The sequence below is a fragment of the Gopherus evgoodei genome, chromosome 2, assembly GCF_007399415.2.
Source record: "Gopherus evgoodei ecotype Sinaloan lineage chromosome 2, rGopEvg1_v1.p, whole genome shotgun sequence".
NCBI classification, from domain to species: domain Eukaryota; kingdom Metazoa; phylum Chordata; order Testudines; family Testudinidae; genus Gopherus; species Gopherus evgoodei.
This window is the reverse complement of record NC_044323.1, coordinates 118,077,502-118,101,037: the sequence shown is the minus strand read 5'-3', so window position 1 is coordinate 118,101,037 and position 23,536 is coordinate 118,077,502. Positions and strand designations below refer to the sequence as shown.

General features: G+C 43.1%; 1 protein-coding gene across 7 annotated transcripts in view; it reads right to left on the bottom strand.

Moving 5' to 3' along the window:
* INVS (inversin) overlaps window positions 1-23,536 on the bottom strand; it is a 222,671-nt gene that overhangs the window by 75,989 nt on the left and 123,146 nt on the right. For all 7 annotated transcript variants that reach the window (XM_030551589.1, XM_030551587.1, XM_030551588.1 and 4 more), the window contains 2 exons: window positions 17,108-17,217; window positions 139-310 (listed from right to left, as the gene is read on the bottom strand). In XM_030551589.1, the coding sequence (XP_030407449.1) occupies window positions 139-310; window positions 17,108-17,217 (282 nt within the window). The remainder of the gene's footprint in view (window positions 1-138; window positions 311-17,107; window positions 17,218-23,536) is intronic.

Sequence of the window (23,536 nt, the reverse complement as noted above, 5' to 3'; positions counted from 1 at the left end):
AATGTGTAAAGTTAAGCCCATGTATAAATGTTTGTAGGATTTTACCTAAGTGAATAAAATGACTAATGATTGTTTCTAGCAGTTTTTTTTAACTAAATGCAAGCATCTAATAGCTCTTTACTGTAAAGCAAGCCTTACCTGTGCCAGCATATTTATCTGCCATGTTGATATCAATGTTCAATTTTAAATTCAGCATAGTCCTGATGACATCATCACTGCCTTTCCCAGCTGCCCACATAAAGGATGTTCTTCCCTCAAGGTCTGAGTCATCTTTCACAGAGGGATGTTTCAAAAATACTTCAACTGTTTCCTGCAGACAAACTTCACTGAATAAGAATGCCATTGAAATTAACATAAAAAGAGTCTATAATGACAGAAGAAACTATTGTTTTGTTTTAATTAGCAGTTTTTGCTTAAGCAGCAAAACAAGGCTTCATTTTTCCTTTTTAAGGTTATATATAATATGTCTCATAACATTTCTAGCTTGTAATATCATCACTTATATAGTGTTGGAGGATTCTCAATCCTGATCTTTGTGTTATTCTGTTACTGTGCCTATTTCTTGTTTATAACACCCATGGCTATGTCACAAGTTATGAATACACTGGTCTTATTCTGATTTCACTTAATTTTCTGTGACTTGAATTTTACTGTCAAGCATCATGCATACATCACTAGAATGCACAAGATGTACAATCGCTGTGAGGGAAATGATGGGAAAACATTACTAGAAATAACCATGTAGACAAACAGCAGAGCAAATCAAGAAAAAAAAATTCCTTTTCTTTTTTCAAATTTGGATACGACTTCACATGAATAGAATTTAATTTTTCAAAGACCACTAAGTGATCCTATAATAGTTTCACTGTATGAGAGGTAATATCTTTAAGGACAAAACCACTATTTCTAATAGTAAATAAAATAATCAGATTATTAAATTACTAAAATATAGTACATCAGAAGGATGAGAAAAGTCATAATAGCTTAGCCCAGGCTTTCCATTGTGTAACCAACACACTAGACTCTCTCTTTAAATCAAAGAAAAAACTCCTGCACCTCTTCCTCGGGTGATGCTTTGGTTTTAAGCTGTCAGTGACGTAAGACCTTTCTAATTCACCTCCCAGCATCACTAATTCCACTAGAGTTTCTAAAATAGCAAATTATAAGAAACAAAACAGTCTAAAACACAGAAGAATCACCCTTTGCAGCTCTCTAAGTCAAGTATATGTGCTCTGAGCTCACAGGACCCCACCAGCCGAAGGCCAGCAAATTATATTATTCCTATGGCCAGGCCTAGAGTACCACTTACTTCAGTATAACTTACATTGCTCAGGGGGGTGAATAAGCCACCCACCTTAGCAACGCCAGTTACACCGACCTAAGCGCCAACTGTGGACAGCACTATGTGATCAGTAGACCTTCTCCAGCCGATGTAGCTACCACCTCTGGCAGAGGTGGATTTATTATACTCACAGGAGAGCTTTCCCCTTTTGGCATAGAGAGTCCTCACCATATGCGCTATAGCAGCTTTAGTGTAGCCTAGCCCTATGTCAAACACAACTTGTTTGGCTCAATACTCGAGTAACTGGGTGAAATTTAAGGGACTGATGGTCAGACTACATGGTTGAATGAATCATAGAATATCGGGGTTGGAAGGGACCTCAGAAGGTCATTTAGTGTCTAGTCCAACCCCCTGCTCAAAGCAGGACCAATCCCCAACTAAATCATCCATCCAGAACGGTCCCTTCTGATCTTAAACTCTATGAATTTATGATTCTAACTTGCAGAACAACAAGGTCTACTTTCCAAATAAACCCACTCATTTAACCTGATGCTGGTTCTGTAGTTAATGCCTGTAGTAAAGGAAGGGGTAGTAATGTTTCTTTCAAAAGATCAGTTTGGGAGAGGGAACTATGGACCCAGAAGGGTTCTGTCCCGGAACCTTTGGAGGGCCAGTACAAATGTTGGGTATTTGATAGTATGTAAATACCTCTCAATAGGTAGATATATTACAAGTGGCAAAGTGTAAAATACTTACATTTTTATTTTTGATCAGTTTGTCTATGCTAAATGAATTACCAGGTGAAGACGTAAGGAAAAAAAATAAATGTTAAAAGTACCTCTGTGGAAATAATTCAAAAAAGTTTGCACTCAGGACAGTCAGGAATGCGTCTATGCCAGTGAATTCATCTTGATTCCTGGGCTCTCTGCACAGTGAGTAAGCTACCTTTTGAGTTCAACCTAATGTATTCCAGTAGCTCCTGAAACTGGGAAGGAGCTGATGGAGCTGTATTCTGAAAGGAGGGTGTCATAAACAGACAGTTAAGAGTTAATAGAACAGAAGTACTTCATGTCTCTTTTGCCTGTAAAGGGTTAACAAGATCAGTGAGCCTGGCTGTCACCTGACCAGAGGACAAATCAGGGGACAGGATACTTTCAAATCTTGAGGGAGGGAAGTTTTTGTGTGTGTTGTTAGTGTTTGGTTGTTGTTCACTCTGGGGGCTCAGAGGGACCAGACGTGCAACCAGGTTTCTCTCCAATCTCTCTGATACAGTCTCTTATATGTCCAAAATAGTAAGTACCAGGTAGATAAGGCGAGTTAGGCTTATGTTTGTTTTCTTTATTTGCAAATGTGTATTTGGCTGGAAGGAGTTCAAATTTGTATTTTGCTGAAAGGATTTTACTTTGTACTTGTATACTTAGGCTGGGAGGGTATTCCCAGTGTCTATAGCTGAAAGACCCTGTAACATATTCCATCTTAAATACAAAGATAATTTTTCTTTCTTTAATTAAAAGCTTTTCTTGTTTGAGAACCTGATTGTTTTTTATTCTGGTGTGAGACCCCAGGGGACGGGGTCTGGATCCACCAGGGAATTGGTGGGGAGAAAGGAGGGAAGGGGGAGAGAAAGGTTAATTTTCTCTCTGTGTTAGGATTACTTTCTCTCTCAGGGAGAGTCTGGGAGGGGGAGAGAGAAGGAGGGGGGGAAGGTGAATTTTCCTTTCTGTTTTAAGATTCAAGGAGTCTGAATCACAGTAATCTTCCAGGGTAACCCATGGAGGGGAAGCCTGGGAGAGGCAACGGCGAGGGAAAGGGTTTACTTTCCTTGTGTTAAGATCCAGAGGGCAAGGTTTTTGGAATTCCTGGTTGGCAGCAGCGCTACAAATACTAAGCTGGTAATTGAGCTTAGAGGAATTCATGCTGGTACCCCATCTTTTGGACGCTAAGGTTCAGAGTGGGGAATTATACCATGAGAGGGTTTGTAGCTTGGTAGAAGATGAGATGGGCCACTTGAACCTGGTTCTCTGTACAGATAACACCAATAGCAACAGAGCCTCATTTTTGAAAGAGAACTGTGTTCGCTAAGGGTAAATCATCTTAGTGCCATCACAGAGCAGGGGCAAGTTGGTAATGAACAGGATGTTGAATGTATGCATCCCTGAATGAGGCTCGAGAGTCATTATTCTAATAACATAAGAATGGCCATACTGGGTCAGACCAATGGTCCGTGTAGCTCAGTATCCTGTCTCTGACAGCGCCCAATGCCAGAGGCTTCACAGGGAATGAACAGAATAGGGTAGTTATCAAGTGGTTCATCCCTTGTTCTCCACTTCCAGCACTTAGAGGCTTAGTACACCCAGAGCAAGGGATTGCATCCCTGATCATCTCGGCTAATGTCTAGTTCTTTTTTGAACCCACTTATAATTTTGGACTTCACAACATCCTCTGGCAATGAGTTCCACAAGTTGACTACAGGTTGTATGAAGTAGTACTTCCTTTTGATTGTTTTAAACCTGCTGCCTATTAATTTCATTGGGTGATCCCTGGTTCTTGCGTTACAAGAAGGAGTAAATAACACTTCCTTATTTACTTTCTCCATACCGTTCATGATTTTTTAGACCTCTATCATAACCTCCCTTAGTCGTTTCTTTTCCAAGTTGAAAAGTCCCAGTCTCTCCAATCTCTCCATACCCTAATCATTTTTGTTGCCTTTCTTTGTACCTTTTCCAATTCTAATATATCTTTTTTGAGATGAGGCAACCAGAACTCAAGTATACAAGGTGTGGACATACCATGGATTTAAATAGTGGCATTATGATATTTTCTATCACATTAATTATACACTATCATACCTTTCCTAATGGTTTCTAACATCCTGTTCACTTTTTTGACTGTAGCTACATATTGTGTGGATGTTTTCAGAGAACTATTCACAAAGACTCCAAGATCTCTTTCTTGAGTGGTAACAGCTAATTTAGACCCATCATTTTGTATGTATAATTGGGATTCTGTTTTCCCAATGTACATTATGTTGCATTTATCAACACTGAATTTCATCTGCCATTTTGTTGCCCAGTTACCCAGTTTTGTGAGACCCTTTGTAACTTTGCACGTCTACTCTGGATTTAACTATCTTGAGTAATTTTGTATCAGCTGCAACTTCTGCCACCTCATGGTTTACCTCTTTTTCCAGATCATGTATGAATATGAATGGTACTGATCCAAGTACACATCAATGAGTATTTACCGCTTTGTATTCTGAAAACTGATCATTTATTCTACCCTTTCTTTCTTGTCTTTTAACCAGCTACTGATGTATAAAACGATCTTCTCTCTTATGCCATGACAGCTTACTTTTTTCATTCACTTGATCACCCTTCTCCATATGTTTGTTGATACTCACTAAAAAATTCTAAAAGATGGGTGAGGCATGATTTCCCTTTACAAAAGCCATGTTGACTCTTCCCCAAAAAACTGTGTTAATTTATATGTTTAATATTTTTGTTCTTTACTACAGTTTCAACCAATCTGTCTGGTACTGAAGTTAGGCTTACTGGCCTGTAACTGACAGAGTTGCTTTTTTTAAAATTGGTGTCACATTAGCTATCTTCGAGTCACCTGGTACAGAAGCTGATTTATGTGATAGGTTACGTATCACAGTTAGTAGTTCTGAAATTTCAACTTATTGCTGTTTAATTTTTCAATTTGTTCCAAAACCTCCTCTAATGACACCTCAATCTGGGACCGTTCCTCAGATTTATCACCTAAAAAGAGTGGAAATCTCCCTCACATCCTCTGCAGTGAAGACCAATGCAAAGAATTGATTTAGCTTCTCCACAATGGCCTTATCTTTCTTGAGCACTCCTTTAGTACCTTGATCATCCACTGGCCCCACTGACTGTCAGGCTTCCTGCTTCTGATGTATTTATTTTTTTTTTTGCTGTTAGTTTTTGTGTCGTGTGCTAATTTTTCATCAAATTATTTTTTGACTGCCTAATTATACTTTTACACTTGACTTGACAGCGTTTATGCTCCTTTCTCTTTTCCTCTGCCTCAGGTTACCTTTAGCATGAGCAAATTAGAAATCAGACTTGTGACCCTGAAAGGCCAACTCAGTATATTATGCTGCATCAGGGATACATTTTTGAGAGGATAAACTAGAGCAACAATTTTAAAAGTAAGGGAGGAGAAGCAGCTGTAGCATATACAAGTAGGCTCTATTTAGAATGCAGCTTAGACCTATCTCATTTTTTAAGTAAGCATGTAAAGGCAAGAACTCATTTGCATAGTTTAACAAAGAGATTATAAGTACATAAACAGAAAAGTCATAATTAAAATTGAAAGAGTAGGGAAGATGCAGAAGTGAAGACTAGGTTCAAACAATGTACAATGTAGGCCAGGCCTGCACAACTCGTAAAGCGGCGAGGGCCACATTACTCCAAAGAAAACAGCTGAGGGCCAAAATCCCCCGGCCCCACGGAAACAAGTCCCTCCCCAGGAACTCCCGGCCCAGTGGAAACACCCTGCCCCAGCACCGCCCAGCCCTGCAGAAACAAACCCCCCTTCCCCAGCGCCGCCCCACCAAAACAGCTGTGGGCCAAAAAGGAAGGTTGGGGTTGGGGAGGGTGATACTTGATTTTAAAAAAATCAACCAGGGGCTCCCAGCTGAAGAGGTGGCTGGGAGCCCTCAGGGTCAAATTAAAGGGCCTGGGGCTCTGGCAGCTGGGGGAACCCTGAGCTTTGCGGGCCTGGGGCAGGGATTTAAAGGGCCCAGAGCTAATGCTGCTGAGGGGAGCCTGAGCCCTTTAAATCCCAGCCCCAGCCCATCCGCTGGAGCTGCCACCGGGATTCAAAGGGCTCTGGGCTGCCGTGGCGGCAGGGTGCCCTGAGCCCTTTAAATCTCAGCCGCGGCCGGAAATCTCTGCGGGCAGCCCAGTGCCCTTTGAATCCCGTCCACGGCTGGAATTGAAAGGGCTCTGGGCTCCCTGCCGCTGCGGGCAGCCCAGAGCCCTTTGATTCCCGGCCACAGCTGAGATTTAAAGGGCTCTGGGCGGCTGTGGGCAGCTCAGAGCCTTTGAATCCCGTCCGCAGCTGGCAGGTCCGGCTTTAGGAAGAGCGGGGCCCAATTTGAACATTTTCAGTGGGGCCCCGGCATGGATGACTGAAAAAAAAACACATGTAAAAAAAAAAAGCCTCTCATTTCTTAGCAACCAGTTCCCTATAAAAAGTTCTGCCACAATACGTATTTTTTGTACCAATAGGGTTACCATACGTCCGTATTTTCCTCCCGGATGGCGATTTAAGAACCAAAAAGCCTGACATATCTGGGAAAATACAGATGTATGTTAACCTTACCTAAAGTTCTTTTTTAAAAAGATGGGTCTGAACTAGAAATGAGCTCCGCCACTCTCTGAGGGTGTGTTAGGGTGCACATGTGTGGGTCCCAGCTGCTCCCTGCCCACCTCATTGAAGCAGGTGTGCAGGGTTACTTCCTGGGAACGGCAGGACACCAGGGGCTGGCTGCAGGTAGGGGCTGGCTGCCGGCTGGGCAAGGGGTGTGGGGCAGGCTGGAGACGGGGTGTGGGTGGGCTGGCTGGCCTCAGGCAGGGCCACAGGAAGGGTGCGGCATGGGCTGGCAGAGCTGGAGACAAAGGAGTGCGGGACTGGCTGGCTTCAGGCAGGGGTGTGCGGCAAGGGTTGGCTGGAGACAGGGAAGGGGGTGCAGGGCTGGCTGGAGATGGACTGGCTACGGGCAGCGGATGCAGGGCTGGCTGCGGACAGGAACTGGTGCAGGCAGGGCAGGAGGTGCGGAACTGGTGCAGGCAGGGGGTGCAGCAGGGGTTGGCTACGGGAAGCTGGTGCAGGTACAGAGGGTACAGCCCATCCTGTATGGTGAGTGCCCCCTCCTCCTGCCTCCCCCACCAGGGTAGCAGCAGCAGCAGCCCGGGGCTCAGGGGCTATTTAAAGGGCCTGGGGCTCCCCTGCTTCCACTGCCCCAGCCCTGTAAATACATGCGGGAACCCTGGGGAAATGGTGGGGCTCCAGGGGCTATTTAAAGGACCAGGGCAGCAGAAGCAGCTGGAGACCCCCCCCCCCACTATCCCAGGGCTCTGGGAGCTATTTAAAGAGCCCGGGGCTCCCCTGTTTCTATTGCCCCAGCCCTGTAAATAGCCGACGGAGCCCTGGGTAAGCGGTGTGGCTTCAGTGGCTATTTAAAAGGACAGGGGCGGCAGAGGCAGCTGGAGCCCCGGCCCTTTAAATATCCCAGGAGCCCCTCACTACCCCAGGGCTCTGGGGGTATTTAAAGGGCCCGAGGTTCCCCTTCTTCTACCGCCCCAGCTCTTTAAATAGCCATGGGAACTCTGGAGAAGTGGTGAGGCTCCAGTGACTATTTAAAGGGCTGGGGCGGTAGAAGCGATGGGAACCCCGGACATTTTAAATAGCCCACAGAACCCCACAGCCCTACCCCAGGGCTCCAGCAGTGGTGCTCTGGTGCCAATTTAAAGGGCCTAGGGCTCCAGCCCCTGCTGGGAGCCCCAGGCCTTTTAAATTGCCCCCTGGGGAAGCTGGGCCACCCCAGTACAGCGCACTGGCTTTTGCCAGTACACTGTACTGGGGTTGGGTGTGGGGCCCTCTTAGGGGCAGGCTGATTCAGGGGAATTGGTTGAATTGGCCTAAAGCCGGCCCTGGCGGCTGAGATTTAAAGGGCTCTGGGCTCTCCGCGGCTGCGGGAAGCCCAGAGCCTTTTGAATCCCGGCCGCCACTGGGATTTAAAGGGCTCTGGGCTCCCCGCGGCTGCCGGCAGCCTAGCAGCCCAGAGCCCTATGAATCCTGGCCGTCGCTGGGATTTAAAGAGCTCTGGGCTCCCCGCGGCTGCGGGCAGCCCAGAGCCTTTTGAATCCCGGCCGCGGCTGGGATTTAAAGAGCTCTGGGCTCCCCGCGGCTGCGGGCAGCTCAGAGCCTTTTGAATCCCTGCCGCAGGCCACACAGTGAGCCTCCACGGGCCGCATGTTGTGCAGGCCCGACGTAGGCCATATAAGAGACTGACAACTGAGGCAAAAATGTGAGAGAGGAGCATAGAAACTTAGGAAGGCCATCATACCTGAAACATATTAAAAGGAAGCAAGAGGAAAGGATAAAAAAGAAAGTGAATCACAGGAGACATTTAACACAAGACATGAGGAACGATGAAGGAGCTAAATCAGATTCTTTTAAAGACATTTATATTAGAGGATGATGCACAAATCGAATTAAATCTGTTGAAACTATGGTGAAAAGGATAGTATGATAATCACAAGCACATACAAATCCCCAGAGCTAGAGAAGTGAGTGTCAGATTAGGAAAATTTGCTATTGACATTATATGATACTTGGAAAAAAATGGCTTGACTCAGCTTCTATTTAAACGAATAAATTCCTGTAGACTTCAGTGGTGCAATATCATGCCTATTGATGATACCTGAAGTGATACAGACCATACTCAGAATGGTTTAATATACAGAGGGGGGGAAACAATTACCAGGTGAGAAGTCACTGATCGTTTTGGGCTAGATTCTAACTTGGACTATATGCCCACACAAGGGAACAAAGGGCAACTAGGAACCTCCTTACACTCCTGCATGGATGACCCACATTTTGGGTTTAGGTACATAACAGAGTAAGTGGGTTTACTCATTCACTTATTCCATCTCCAGAGCAGATTGGGCATGGGTTCTAACCACCACCCTATTTGCTTTCCAGAGTAGCTAAGCCAGAGCAAGGGTTTGGCAGGGAAGTAAGTAATTAACTACTAGTATAGGTGATTAGTAAATTATTACCACAAAGGAGCAGGAGGAATAAGGGGAGGAATTGTGATTCAGAGGTTTATCTCTGAATCACAATTCCTCCCCTTATTCCTCCTGCTCCTTTGTGGTAATAATTTATTATTAATAATTTTATGGTAATAATATTATTATTAATAATTTATCTCTGAATCACTATGCTTCCCAGGGTTACTCTGCTTAATTAGGGTTGTTCCTAATGTCAGATTCTAGTCCCTAGTATCTCAAAGAGCAGTCCTTGCTATTTCCTCTTTGGATTTAAAATATATTATACATTAGGTTTTGTGGTGGTTGTTCAAAAGCATCTGGAATGATGTTCAGTGATAGAAGATTAACCAAAATAGGTGAGGTATCATTTTGGTGCCACAAGTGGGTAGTGTTTGGGTGATGCCAACACTTAGTCAAAAACCAGTCAACCCTGGAAGAACCTAGCAGAGCCCACGGCATATTCAAGACTCAATTAGGGGGAGCCAAATTCAGAGAGACCAGTGGAAGCAAGCAGCACATACAATCATATTTGGAGTATCTGCACAACCTACTGTGAGGAGCACCTCATTTTGTTGGCTCACATGGGTGGAGCTTGGAAGGGTACCACCACTAGAGCTGATTTTAATTTTGTTCCCTTGCAGAAATGAAAACAAAAATGTTTTCTGATGGAAACTTTCAAGTTTTCACTGAAAACTCGAAAACTGAAAGATTTCAGCCTAAGTATTTTGATGGAAATAGAAAGTTACCACAGAAAGCAGATACTTTTCATGAAAAAAGTTGTTTTCCATTGAAAAACAGTTTTGTCAGAAAATCTACTGTTCCCTAACCACCACTCCCTCTTCTCTAATTTGACCCCCGGTTCAGCCTCACCAGCTCACCCCAGGGGAGGAGGAGGATTCCTTGCCCTGTGATCACTCTCCAGAAGTCTGTCTATTCTCCTGCCTGGATCTGTTAAAGCCCCAGTGCAGAAGCACAGTGCTTAAAGTACTATGAGTTTATTCTAGAAGATCTATGCAGAAAGAATGAGGAACTGGAACCACCCCCCCCACACACACTTTACTGCTCTCTGTGCTTTCACTGACCCTCACTACCTCAGGTACTCATTAGACCAAGAACTCAGCGCCTTGCCTAAACGCTGCACTGCTTGAAATTCTGCAAAATGGAGAGTAGTAAGAAGGCTGGGCCTCTATGCCATGAAGCATTCTTTCCCAAATACATTATTTTATTTTCTTCCATTATGGTTAAACATTTCAATCTTTCTTTTAACCAAGCTTTTCTCAGTTCCTTTTATAGGAGAAACCCCCCTCACAACAACAGAACAGTCTCAAAGATTTGAAAAGACTGCTAAAATAGCTCCTTTTCCCAAGACAAAGACAACACCATAACCTGAAGACAAACAGAATGAATTAGAATTTGCTAGTTTAGCAGACTAAAGGAGAAAAGGAACATGCACTTTACCTGACTTTATATTTTTAATTTTTATTATAAGTAGAGAAAACAAATACAAAACCACAAACCCATAAAGCTCATTAAGGAAAGGAAAAAGAACTAACCCTCTTCTTTCTAGGCGCTGCACTGTCAAGAAGCCCGAGAGAATATTAAATAATACCTCCACCCAAAGGGAGAATTTCAATAGAGTCAAAAATGGACTTTACATGGGACCTGATTTTTTCTTTTCCATATTGCCTAGCATTATCTTAATAATAAAACCAATCCAGATATGGCAAAGTGCTATAGAATTGCAGGAGGCTATGTGAAAGGAGGAATCTTCTTAGTGGGTCTGTTTTCACTAGGAAAAAAAGGAGTGTTTATATACCTTATGTTAGCCAAAATATGGTAACTAACATGAGATAAAAGACTGTGGCCAGGAAGGAACTTTTCTCACTGGCTTATTGGCAAGGAACATAATATCTCTCCTGCCTTAGTCTGGAAAGGGGAGGTTATTTGTTTGGATCAAGCAGACATATTACATATGAGCAAGTTCCTGAAAAAACTCCTGTGCTGCAGACAATGGGGGGGAATCTCAGTCCATTCCATATTCTTCTTCATGTGCAGAGCTCTTAAAGGACTGGCCAATTAATTGCAAGGAGGATGGGTAAGAGGAGAAAGAACAGGATAAAGAGTCAGGATACAAATATAGATGAACTGGAAAATGGCAAAAAATCTTCCAGCTAAATGTAGAAGACAAAAATTATATGTAATGAAGGCTTTTTAATATTCCTGAGATAAGCCAGCAGTAAGGAAGAGAATTAAAATGAACAATCAATTTGCAAGCATTTATTAATAGGAACAGGGAAAAGATAAATAAAGCATCAAGATCATCATTACAACTCACATAAAAAGAGAAATATTCTACTGTCTCCTTAAATGCATCTGACCAAACTAGAAAGCAGGAAATTCTTCAAGCAAGTGAGGATGGAGTCCTGTACCCAGCCAAACTGTGCACACTGTAATGGAAGATATACCTTTTCTTGATGATACAAGTCAATAGAAAAAATTCTGGAAAAATGCGTAAGTTCCACAGAGCTGTGCTCAGATGACGAGGCTAAAATAAAAACACTTTATACTTCATCACCAATGAGAGGGACCTTTGGTATTTTTTATTTTTTGCCTCTCTGACCTTTAAGTTGATATGTTTTGTACTTAGCTGTAATATGTTTACTGATTTCTATATAAAAGAGAATAAAATACCCTGCTGAATGATGACAGTAAAAATGCCAGAGAAACTGATCCTTATGACTTGAAACTGCAGAAGTTAGCCCATTGATTTTCCATGTTTGCACCTTCTAGGACATGGTGTTAACATGGAGATGCTCCATATTGGACTATGGAGCTATGCAGTAGCAGGGGACTAGACTATTCTTTAGCTGTGTTTCATAGGACAAATGCTACATTTATAATGGGAGATATTAAGAAATTAATCAGTTTCTTAAAGCCAAAACTACAGTATTAAAGGCCACCAGCTACACAAGTGCATGTGCATATATACATGATCCCACTATGCACAGTTTGGTTTAAACATGTGGCCAGAGGTTCAGAAAGAAATGTATTATGAAACCTCAGATAATGGATATGCCATTCTGTTTTCTATTGTTCTTTATTATTACATGCAGTTACCAGGATGCTATGACATAGACTATTCTATTCATGTTTGAAAAAGTTTTTTAATATTAACATTTTGAAATCCATCATCTATATGGCACACAATACAAGAAAACTGAATAAAACTTATGAACACACCTTTAGATACAGATTACTCTACAAATCATTAGAAATCTGTTCTCAGGGCTATCCTATTTCATAGAATCATAGAAGATTAGAGTTGAAAGAGACCTCAGGAGGTCATCTAGTCCAACCCCCTGCTCAAAGCAGGACCAACACCAACTAAATCATTCCAGCCAGAGCTCTGTCAAGCCTGACCTTAAAAACCTCTAAGGATGGATATTCCACCACCTCCTTAGGTAACCCATTCCAGTGCTTCACCACCCTCCTAGTGAAATAGTGTTTCCTAATATCCAACCTAGACCTCCCACACTGCAACTTGAGACCACTGCTCCTTGTTCTGTCATCCGCCACCACTGAGAACAGCCGAGCTCCATCCTCCTTGGAACCTCCCTTCAGGCAGTTGAAGGCTACTATTAAATCCCCCCTCACTCTTCTCTTCTGCAGATTAAATAATCCAAGTTCCCTCAGCCTCTACTCGTAAGTCAAGTGCCACAGCACCTTGATCATTTGCATTGCCCTCCATTTGACTCTCTCCAATTTATCCACATCCTTTCTGTATGGGGGGCCCAAAACTGGATGCAGTACTTCAGATGTGGCCTCACCACTGCCGAATAGAGGGGAATAATCACTTCTACTAATTTCTGCTAATACAGCTCAATATGCTGTTAGCCTTTCTGGCAACATGGGCACACTGCTGACTCATATCCAGCTTCTCATCTATTGTAATCCCCAGTTTCTTTTCTGCAAAACTGCTGCTTAGCTAGTCAGTCCCCAGCCTGTAGCAGTGCATGGGATTCTTCTGTCCTAAGTGCAGGAGTCTGCACTTGTCCTTGTTGAATCTCATCAGATTTCTTTTGGTCCATTCCTCCAATTTGTCTAGGTCACTCTGGACCCTATCCCTACCCTCCAGCATATCTACCTCTCCCCCCATCTTAGTGTCATCTGCGAACTTGCTGAGGGTGAAATCTATCTCATCATCCAGATCATTAATAAAGATGCTGCGAACTCTCCCGCCGTGGTAATAGGTAACCGTTATGCTCTTCTTAATACAGGAGAGAAGGAATCACCCCCTACAGTAAAGGAGGAGAAGCCTCGTACCCCTAAGGCTGAGAGGTCTGCTGCCACCACTGAAAATAGGAAACGTAGGATAGTGGTGGTCAGAGACTCTCTGCTGAGGGGGACAGAGGCGCCCATCTGTCGCCCAGACATTTCATCTCGGGAGGTATGCTGCCTGCCGGAGGCCCGTATCCGAAACGTTACAGAGGCATTGTCGAGGATTATCCGGCCTTCTGACTACTACCCCATGCTACTCATCCATGTGGGCACAAATGACACTGCGAGGTGTGACGCTGAGCGAATCAAGAGTGACTACAGGGCTCTGGGAGTACGGGTGAAGGAGTTTGGAGCGCAGGTGGTATTCTCTTCGATTCTTCCCGTCAAAGGTGGGGGCCCGGGCAGAGACAGATGCATCATGGAGGTGAATGCCTGGCTGCGAAGATGGTGTCGCCAGGAGGGCTTTGGCTTCCTCAACCACGGGATGCTATTCGAGGAAGGACTGCTAGGCAGAGATGGCGTTCACCTTTTGAGGAGGGGAAAGACCCTATTTGCACACAGACTGGCTAACCTAGTGAGGAGGGCTTTAAACTTCGACGGGGACAGGTGAGCAAAGCCCACAGGTAAGTGGGGCACATGAAGACCTGGGAGATGCGTCGGAAACAAGAGGGAGTGTGGGCTATAATGGCAGAGAGAAAGGAGGGTCAGGGCAAAACTGGGAGGCAAGATCAAACCAGTATCTTAGATGCCTATATACAAATGCAAGAAGTATGGGTAATAAGCAGGAAGAACTGGAAGCGCTAATAAATAAATACAACTATGACATTGTTGGCATCACTGAAACTTGGTGGGATAATACACATGATTGGAATGTTGGTGTGGATGGGTATAGTTTGCTCAGGAAGGACAGACAGAAGAAAAAGGGAGGAGGTGTTGCCTTATATATTAAAAATGTACACACTTGGACTGAGGTGGAGATGGACATAGGAGACGGAAGTGTTGAGAGTCTCTGGGTTAGGATAAAAGGGGTAAAAACAAGAGTGATGTCGTGCTAGGAGTCTACTACAGGCCACCTAACCAGGTGGAAGAGGCGGATGAGGCTTTTTTTAAACAACTAACAAAATCATCCGAAGCCCAAGATTTGGTGGTGATGAGAGATTTCAACTATCCAGATCTATGTTGGGAAAATAACACCGTGGGGCACAGACTATCCAATAAGTTCCTGGACTGCATTGCAGACAACTTTTTATTTCAGAAGGTTGAAAAAGCTACTAGGGGGGAAGCTGTTCTAGACTTGATTTTAACAAACAGGGAGGAACTCGCTGAGAATCTGAAAGTAGAAGGAAGCTTGGGTGAAAGTGATCATGAAATCATAGAGTTTGCAATTCTATGGAAGGGTAGAAAGGAGTACAGTAAAATAGAGACAATGGATTTCAGGAAGGCAGATTTTGGTAAGCTCAGAGAGCTGATAGGTAAGGTCGCATGGGAATCAAGACTGAGGGGAAAAACAACTGAGGAGAGTTGGCAGTTTTTCAACGGGACACTATTAAGGGCCCAAAAGCAAGCTATTCTGAGGGGTAGGAAAGATAGAAAATGTGGCAAAAGACCAGCTTGGCTTAACCACGAGATCTGGCATGACCATAAAAAAAAAAAAAAAAAAAAAAGGAGTCATATAAAAAATGTAAACTAGGTCAGATTACAAAGGATGAATATAGGCAAATAACACAGGAATGCAGGGGCAAGATTAGAAAGGCAAAGGCACAAAATGAGCTCAAACTAGCTATGGGAATAAAGGGAAACAAGAAGACTTTTTATCAATACATTAGAAGCAAGAGGAAGACCAAGGATAGGGTAGGCCCACTGCTCAGTGAGGAGAGAGAAACAGTAACAGGAAACTTGGAAATGGCAGAGATGCTTAATGACTTCTTTGTTTCGGTCTTCACTGAGAAGTCTGAAGGAATGTCTAACATAGTGAATGCTTATGGGAAGGGGGTAGGTTTAGAAGATAAAATAAAAAAAGAACAAGTTAAAAATCACTTAGAAAAGTTAGATGCCTGTAAGTCACCAGGGCCTGATGAAATGCATCCTAGAATACTCAAGGAGTTAATAGAGGAGGTATCTGAGTCTCTAGCTATTATCTTTGGAAAGTCATGGGAGACAGGAGAGATTCCAGAAGACTGGAACGGGGCAAATATAGTGCCCATCTATAAAAAGAGAAAAAAAAAACAACCCAGGAAACTACAGACCAGTTAGTTTAACTTCTGTGCCAGGGAAGATAATGGCGCAAGTAATTAAAGAAATCATCTGCAAACACTTGAAAGGTGGTAAGGTGATAGGGAATAACCAGCATGGATTTGTAAAGAACAGATCATGTCAAATCAATCTGATAGCTTTCTTTGATAGGATAATGAGCCTTGTGGATAAGGGAGAAGCGGTGGATGTGGTATACCTAGACTTTAGTAAGACATTTGATACAGTCTCGCATGATATCCTTATTGATAAACTAGGCAAATACAATTTAGATGGGACTACTATAAGATGGGTGCATAACTGGCTGGATAACCGTACTCAGAGAGTAGTTATTAATGGCTCCCAATCCTGCTGGAAAGGTATAACAAGTGGGATTCCGCAGGGGTCTGTTTTGGGACCGGCTCTGTTCAATATCGTCATCAACGACTTAGATGTTGGCATAGAAAGTACGCTTATTAAGTTTGCGGATGATACCAAACTGGGAAGGATTGCAACTGCTTTGAAGGACAGGGTCAAAATTCAAAATGATCTGGACAAATTAGAGAAATGGTCTGAGGTAAACAGGATGAAGTTCAATAAAGACAAATGCAAAGTGCTCCACTTAGGAAGGAACAATCAGTTTCACACATACAGAACGGGACTGTCTAGGAAGGAGTATGGCAGAAAGAGATCTTGAGGTCATGGTGGACCAAAAGCTAAATATGAGTCAATAGTGTGATACTGTTACAAAAAAAGCAAACGTGATTCTGGGATGCATTAACAGGTGTGTTGTAAACAAGACACGAGAAGTCATTCTTCCGCTCTACTCTGCACTGGTTAGGCCTCAACTGGAGTATTGTGTCCAGTTCTGGGCACCGCATTTCAAGAAAGATGTGGAGAAATTGGAGAGGGTCCAGAGAAGAGCAACAAGAATGATTAAAGGTCTTGAGAACATGTCCTATGAAGGAAGGCTGAAAGAATTGGGTTTATTTAGTTTGGAAAAGAGAAGACTGAGAGGGGACATGATAGCAGTTTTCAGGTATCTGAAAGAGTGTCATCAGGAGGAGGGAGAAAACTTGTTCACCTTAGCCTCTAACGATAGAACAAGAAGCAATGGGCTTAAACTGCAGCAAGGGAGATTTAGGTTGGACATTAGGAAAAAGTTCCTAACTGTCAGGGTAGTTAAACACTGGAATAAATTGCTTAGGAAGGTTGTGGAATCTCCATCTCTGGAGATATTTAAGAGTAGGTTAGATAAATGTCTATCAGGGATGGTCTAGACAGTATTTGGTCCTGCCATGAGGGCAGGGGACTGGACTCGATGACCTCTCGAAGTCCCTTCCAGTCCTAGAGTCTATGAATCTATGTTGAACAAAACCGGACCCAGGATGGACCCCTGGGGCACGCCATTTGATACTTGATAATTATTATTCTACAATAATTTATATAATCTATGTTATATATTAAAATAATTTGCTTTATGTTTCAGATACTTACATACATACATACTTACAGCAAAGTTGCTCTGTGCTGCATAATGTAAGGGTGTTGCCCCTTGGCTATCAGATGGGATGGTTCCAAACTTATTTCTTTCTAACAGGAGATGGACAATCTGCGCATGGCCTGTCAAAGAGCAGAAATTAACATATGAACAATGTATGCAGCTCACTAGCTGCTTTGCTCTGAAGTCTTCTTTCCTATTAAACGAAGGAAAAAATCAACAAACATGAATAAATGCTAGGAAATTCAAATAAAATCATAAGACTTTACATGAGCTTTATGTTGCAATTGTCCAACTTGGTATGCTGTTTTTGCCAAAGGTGCTCTAGTTTCACTGTTTCTTCTACCCTCATCTTTTGCAGTCCACCAGGGAACTATGATGGCCTGGGAAAATGAAACTGAGGAAACGGCCATTTAGCGTCTAAAGTAAAAGACAAAAGGCTATTATAGTGTACTACTACACCATCAGTAGTACTTTGTCAGACAACAGTCTACTATACTATAATAAGTGAGATGGATACTTCCATACAAGACTTTGGAAATTACAACCAAAACCTTGAGTGTGACCCAGCGGTCAGCTCAAGACAGCAAAGTGAGCCGTGGTCTAGGATGATGTGCTTTTGGTTGCTTGTGTTGCTTAAACCAGCAATTTCATTTCAAAGTACACTGTGTTGTAGGAATCATGCCTGGAGGTCCTTACTAAGTTTTTATTCATGCAGAATTCCCATTGAGGATCATGGTAATCTGACTGAGAATGACATAAAAAACAACTACAAATCTCAGGATTTGGCCTCTGGATATTATTTCTTGCAATCATTTGACAAACTTCTTCTAAGCATTCTAATTTCTTCCCCCAAAACTCCAGTTTCCCCAAGCAGAGCCATTATTTCAACTTTACGTTCCAACTCATTACATGAATTCTATATGAGAAAGTTACTTACTTTACAGATACTGGAGGTTCTTTGAGATGTGTGGTCCCTATTTGTATTCCACTGTGGGTGCACATGCACTTTATGTGCCTGGAGTTGGAGAATTCTTGCAGCCAGTGTCTGTTGGTCTGCGCATGTGCCCTTGCTCTCATTGTGCCTCGAGCCCAGGGTATAAAGGATGGAGTAGACCGATCACCTCTCCAGTTCCTTCTCTACTGTAAATCCAGGAATGATCCAAAGCAGAGGAGAAGGAGGGTGAGTAGTGGCATACAGAGGGCGCACACATTTCAAACACCCTCCAGTTATTATAAGATAATTAACCTTCTCTTCTTCGAGTGCTGGTCCTTTTGTACATTCCACTGCAGGTGAATGACAAGCAGTACTCTAGAGTGCGAGGATGCAGGTGGCAGAGTCATTTGAAGGACTGTTGACCCAAAGGATGCATTAGCTAAGGAATCCTATATTAGAGCCTAATGTCTCATGAATGTGTGGATGGAACTCCATGTAGCTACTTTGCAAATGTCAAGTAGAGGTACATCCCGAAGCGATGTCACTGATGTCGCTTGTTCTCCTGTAGAATAAGCCCTTATCCATGAGGGGAGGAAGATGTGACAGCTGGTAGAAGAGTAGGATGCAGCCTGAGATCCATTTAGAGACTCTGGGAGATATAGCTTGACCTCAGAGTCATTCTGCTATGGCGAGAAACAGTCTAGATGATTTCTGATTGGCTTCATCCTTTGCAGGTAGCAGGCCAAGCTTCGTCACATGTCGAGGGAATGAAGTCTTCTATCCTACTCAGATGCATGTGGCATCAGGGAAAAAAAAGGTAAGTGGACTGACTGGTTTAATTGGAACTCTGAAAGTACCTTGGGGTGAACTTCAGATGTAGTCCTAATGAGATTTTGTACTTATGGAATATTGAGAATGGAGGCTCTGCCAGTCGGGGTTCCAAGCTCATTTACCCTTCTGGCTGAAGTGATGGCGCAAAGAATAAAACTTTCAACAACAGGTGATACCTGGAACACATGGCTAGTGTTTCAAAAGGGAAACTTAGTGAGTGATGAAAGTACAAGGTTTATGTCCCTGTGAGGGACAGGCTTCCTTACTGGCCGGAAAGTTCTGATTTGGCCTTTTAAGAATCTGTTGTCAATGGGTGAGTGAAAATTAAATAATCATCTGATAGAAGATGGCATGTACTGATTGCTACCAGGGGGACTATAGAAATGAGGGAGAGCCCAGTCATTTTGAGAGAAATAAGGGGAAAATTTGCTGACTCAGGAGACGTATTTCAGCTGTACCCAGCTGGAAAAACACCTTCATTTGGCTGAATAGCTTTTCCTACAGGAATCTTTCCTGCTGTTATCAAGGATGGTTTGTACAGCCTGAGAGCAGGAATGTTCTGGGGATGACAGCAATCCAAAAACCAAGCCAGGAGATGAAGTGCTTTGGGGTTGGGATGCTTGATCCTGTCCTTCTTCTGGGTCAAGGGATCATGAAAGGACTGCTTCCACTTGTGACTGATGGCAAAATGCCTGTGGAGAGTGTCCGCCGACACATTCTGAGCTCCCAGAAGATTGGCTGATGACAGGATGATTTGATTCCTGATACATCAGTTCTACAGAGTGATTGCTCTTACACACAGGGGGATGGATTGTGCCTCTCCTTGTTTATAGATGTAGAAGACGGTTGTGATATTGTCTGACACTATAAGGACATAGTGGAACGGGATACATTGCACAAAAACTTTGAAAGCTTCTTGGACTGCCCAAAGTTCCAGAAGACTGACATGCATCCTGGCTTTGATGGGCATCCAAGTGCCCTGTGCTGTCTGGCTGTCCATGTGGGACCCCAAGCCCAAGAGGGAAGCTTCTGTAATGATCATCCTGTCCAGCAAGGGGAATAGGAAGGGGATGCCCACACATACCTGATGGGAATCCTTCCACCACATTACTCTGGAAAGAATTGTAACTCTAGAATTCATGCTGTGTTTGGCTAGTGAATACACTGTTTGGTGAAATGCCTCTAAGCAACTTAGTGGACTCTGGCAAATGGGGTTGTGATGCTGGCAGACCAGATGCCAATTCATGCCAAGGCCTCAGGCTTCACTGAACACTTACAAATATATAGCTAGAAAGCAGCCTTGCTTACCTGTATGTTTGCAGTATCAAAATAAATATAAGATGCTAAGTTGATAAGAATGTGTTCAGTGCTTTATAAAATGCAAATAGGATGCTGCATGTATTGTTCTCTCAATTATATCCTGGTGTTATAAATTGATAACAAGCATTTGTATTGCAATCCTCTGTGACTACATAACTCATCAAACAGGGAAAAAGTCTTGTGTAATGAAAATGATAGTCTCTAACAAGATGATGTTAAATCCTGTTAATTTAAACTCAAAGAAGCCACTGTGAGAGATCAAGGATAAAAAACTTTAAGTTTATTCCTCCCCTTTTCCCCCATGAAGAAGGGATCTGTTTTTCTGAGGGAAAAAGATATAAAAACGCTTCACAGGGAAAAATGATTATCTCTTTGCTGTTTAAATTCTCATAGGGCCAGAGACACTAAACTAAGCAGAGACCCCCAGAATCATCCTGGGTCTGCTGAGAAAGACATTTTGAATGGAACCTCTGTCGTCTTTGGGAATCACAGATGGTAACTCATTTGTGCATGTGTGCTTTTGTTCACATTTGTTACTGGGTTGGTGAAATCTAATTATAGAATATACCACCAGTTTGGGGTGTCTGCCCTGATTTTGACAGTCATCCCTGAGGTAGGCATGAATAGTCATGAGCCACTCCAAACTGCATGAAGCCATGTGTCCTAGGAGGGAAAGATAATTTCTAACTGGAGCTCAATAAGTGCACTTAACCCGGCCTATGAAATAATTCATAGCACCAATTCCACTTGTACCAATGACACTGAAACCTTGGGATCCATTGGTTCCAGCAAGGAACACCCAACCAGAGCTTCAACCACTGTGGTACCTACTTCTATGCTTGTGAGAGCATCCCTGCCTTCCCAATGAGGCCACAACTGGTTCTGTGGGTATGGATTCCTGCCCACCAGAGTCAGACCTTGAGGCAGGAGGCACACTCTTGAGGCATACTAGCTCAGGAAGGCACATGTTATGGCTAGGTGTAATATGTGCCACTTCTTTTCTATCAGTACCTGTGAGATGTGAACATCCTAAGTCGCAGGGCCATGACAGAAAAGCTCATGAAACCAGGGCTCTATTGAAAATAATAAAATATAGGCAGAAAAATACTTCGGATGAGATTTTCTGAGCTAGATTTTAAACTCTTTGGGGCAAGAATTTCCCATTTCTATTACATGTTTGTACAACGCCTAGCACAATGGGGCCTTAACCTGGTCGAGGTGTCTAGGCACTATCACGATATAAATGTTAAATAATTATGAACAGCAGCAACAACAAAAACAAAATGCAGAGAATTTAGTCACATATATTCCATTACTTTAAATTTAAGATTTGTGGCTAAATCCCTGCATTGCTTTGAAAAGCTTGACCTTAATTTACTTAGTAACACTTCAGAATCTTACATCAAAATCTATTTTCAGCATATAATGATTTTCCTTAAAATTTTTATTTTTTTTGCTATTTCTGAAAATGAATACAGAATTGACAGTGATGTCTCACAGTTCATGTACACCATCATGGGGACCTCATCAAGGTCATGCAGTGTTCCAGAAGTCTGTGTGCTTTTTTCTTTCTACACCTTACAGATGAGAAAATTCCCCCCATGTAAATGGTATTTCTCTGATGGATGCGGTTAGTCGCAAACCAGATGATTATTGCTTACAACATACTAGATAGGCATAAGTGACCTATGCATATTTTCTGGGGTGCCAATCCAAGAACACCTAAAAGGTCTACTAATTTTCCTCTAGAAATTTATGGCCCTATCTGACTATGAAAAACTCTTTTAACTGGATTGCTTATTATACAGTTACAGTAGACCTATATTCTAATTGGAGTTGCAATACCTCTTGCTCTTTGCTTAACAGTGACTTTACTTGCATCTCAGCTTCCCAAAGGGTCATGTGGATTAGATCTGTTTAAAGTAGAATGGCAGTGTTTGAAGCTTTTTCCTTATGATTTGGCACATCCTGCTCATTCTTCCTCACAGTGAGTGAGACTCGAAACAGTGAGATCATTTTCTGTTAGTGCTGAAACACACACTGTTCTCCTTTATTTAGACTGTATTTATTTATATTTTTAAGTGTATTTTTAGTTGTTGCTTCAGGGAACCAGTTTTGTGTTTGGTAACTTATAAAAGAATAAAATGGTCAGCATTTGTATATACAACTTTATAACTTAGGCCTTGCCTATACTACAAATTCTTTGCCAGTATAGCTATGTTGATACAGCTATACAGATGGAGCCCCAGGGCATATACAGCATAAGCTGACAGAAGGATTTTTTCTGTCAGCGTGTTATACTACTACCCTGAATATAACATTGGCTGTGCTGTGTTCTTTTGGCATAGAACAATCATAGAAGATTACGGTTGGACGAGACCTCAGGAGGTCATCTTGTCTAACACTCTGCTCAAAGCTGGACCAACACAAACTAAATCATCCCAGCCAGGGCTTTGTCAAGCCAGGCCTTAAAAACCTCTAAGGATGGAGATTCCACCACCTTCCTAGGTAACCCATTCCAGTGCCTCATCACCCTCCTAGTGAAATAGTGTTTCCTAATATCCAACCTAGACCTCCCCCGCTGCAACTTGAGACCACTGCTCCTTGTTCTGTCATCTGCCACCACTGAGAACAGCTGAGCTCCATCCTCTTTGGAACCCCCCTTCAGGTAGTTGAGGGCTGCTATCAAATCCCTCCTCACTCTTCTGCAGACTAAACAAGCCCAGTTTCCTCAGCCTCTCCTTGTAAGTCGTGCGTCAGCACCCTGATTATTTTCATTGCCCTCTGCTTTACTCTCTCCAATTTGTCCACATCTTTTCTGTAGTGGGGGGCCCAAAATTGGATGCAATATTCCAGATGTGGCCTCACCAGTGCCGAATAGAGGGGAATAATCAATTCCCTCGGTCTGCTGGCAATGCTCCTACTGATACAGCTCAATATGCAGTTGGCCTTCTTGGCAACAAGGGCACACTGCTGACTCATATCCAGCTTCTTGTCCACTGTAATCCCCAGGACCTTTTCTGCAGAACTGCTGCTTAGCTAGTCAGTCCCCAGCCCGTAGCAGTGCATGGGATTCTTCCTTCCTAAATGCAGGACTCTGCACTTGTCCTTGTTGAACCTCATCAGATTTCTTTTGGCCCAATCCTCCAATTTGTCTACGTCACTCTGGAACCTATCCCTACCCTCCAGCTTAGTGTAATCCACTTGCTGAGGGTGCAATCCCATTGTCCAGATCATTAATGAAGATGTTGAACAAAATCGGCCCCAGGACCCACTCGTGGGGCACTCCGCTTGATACTGGCTGCCAACTAGACACCGAGCCGTTGATCACTACCCATTGAGCCCGACAATCT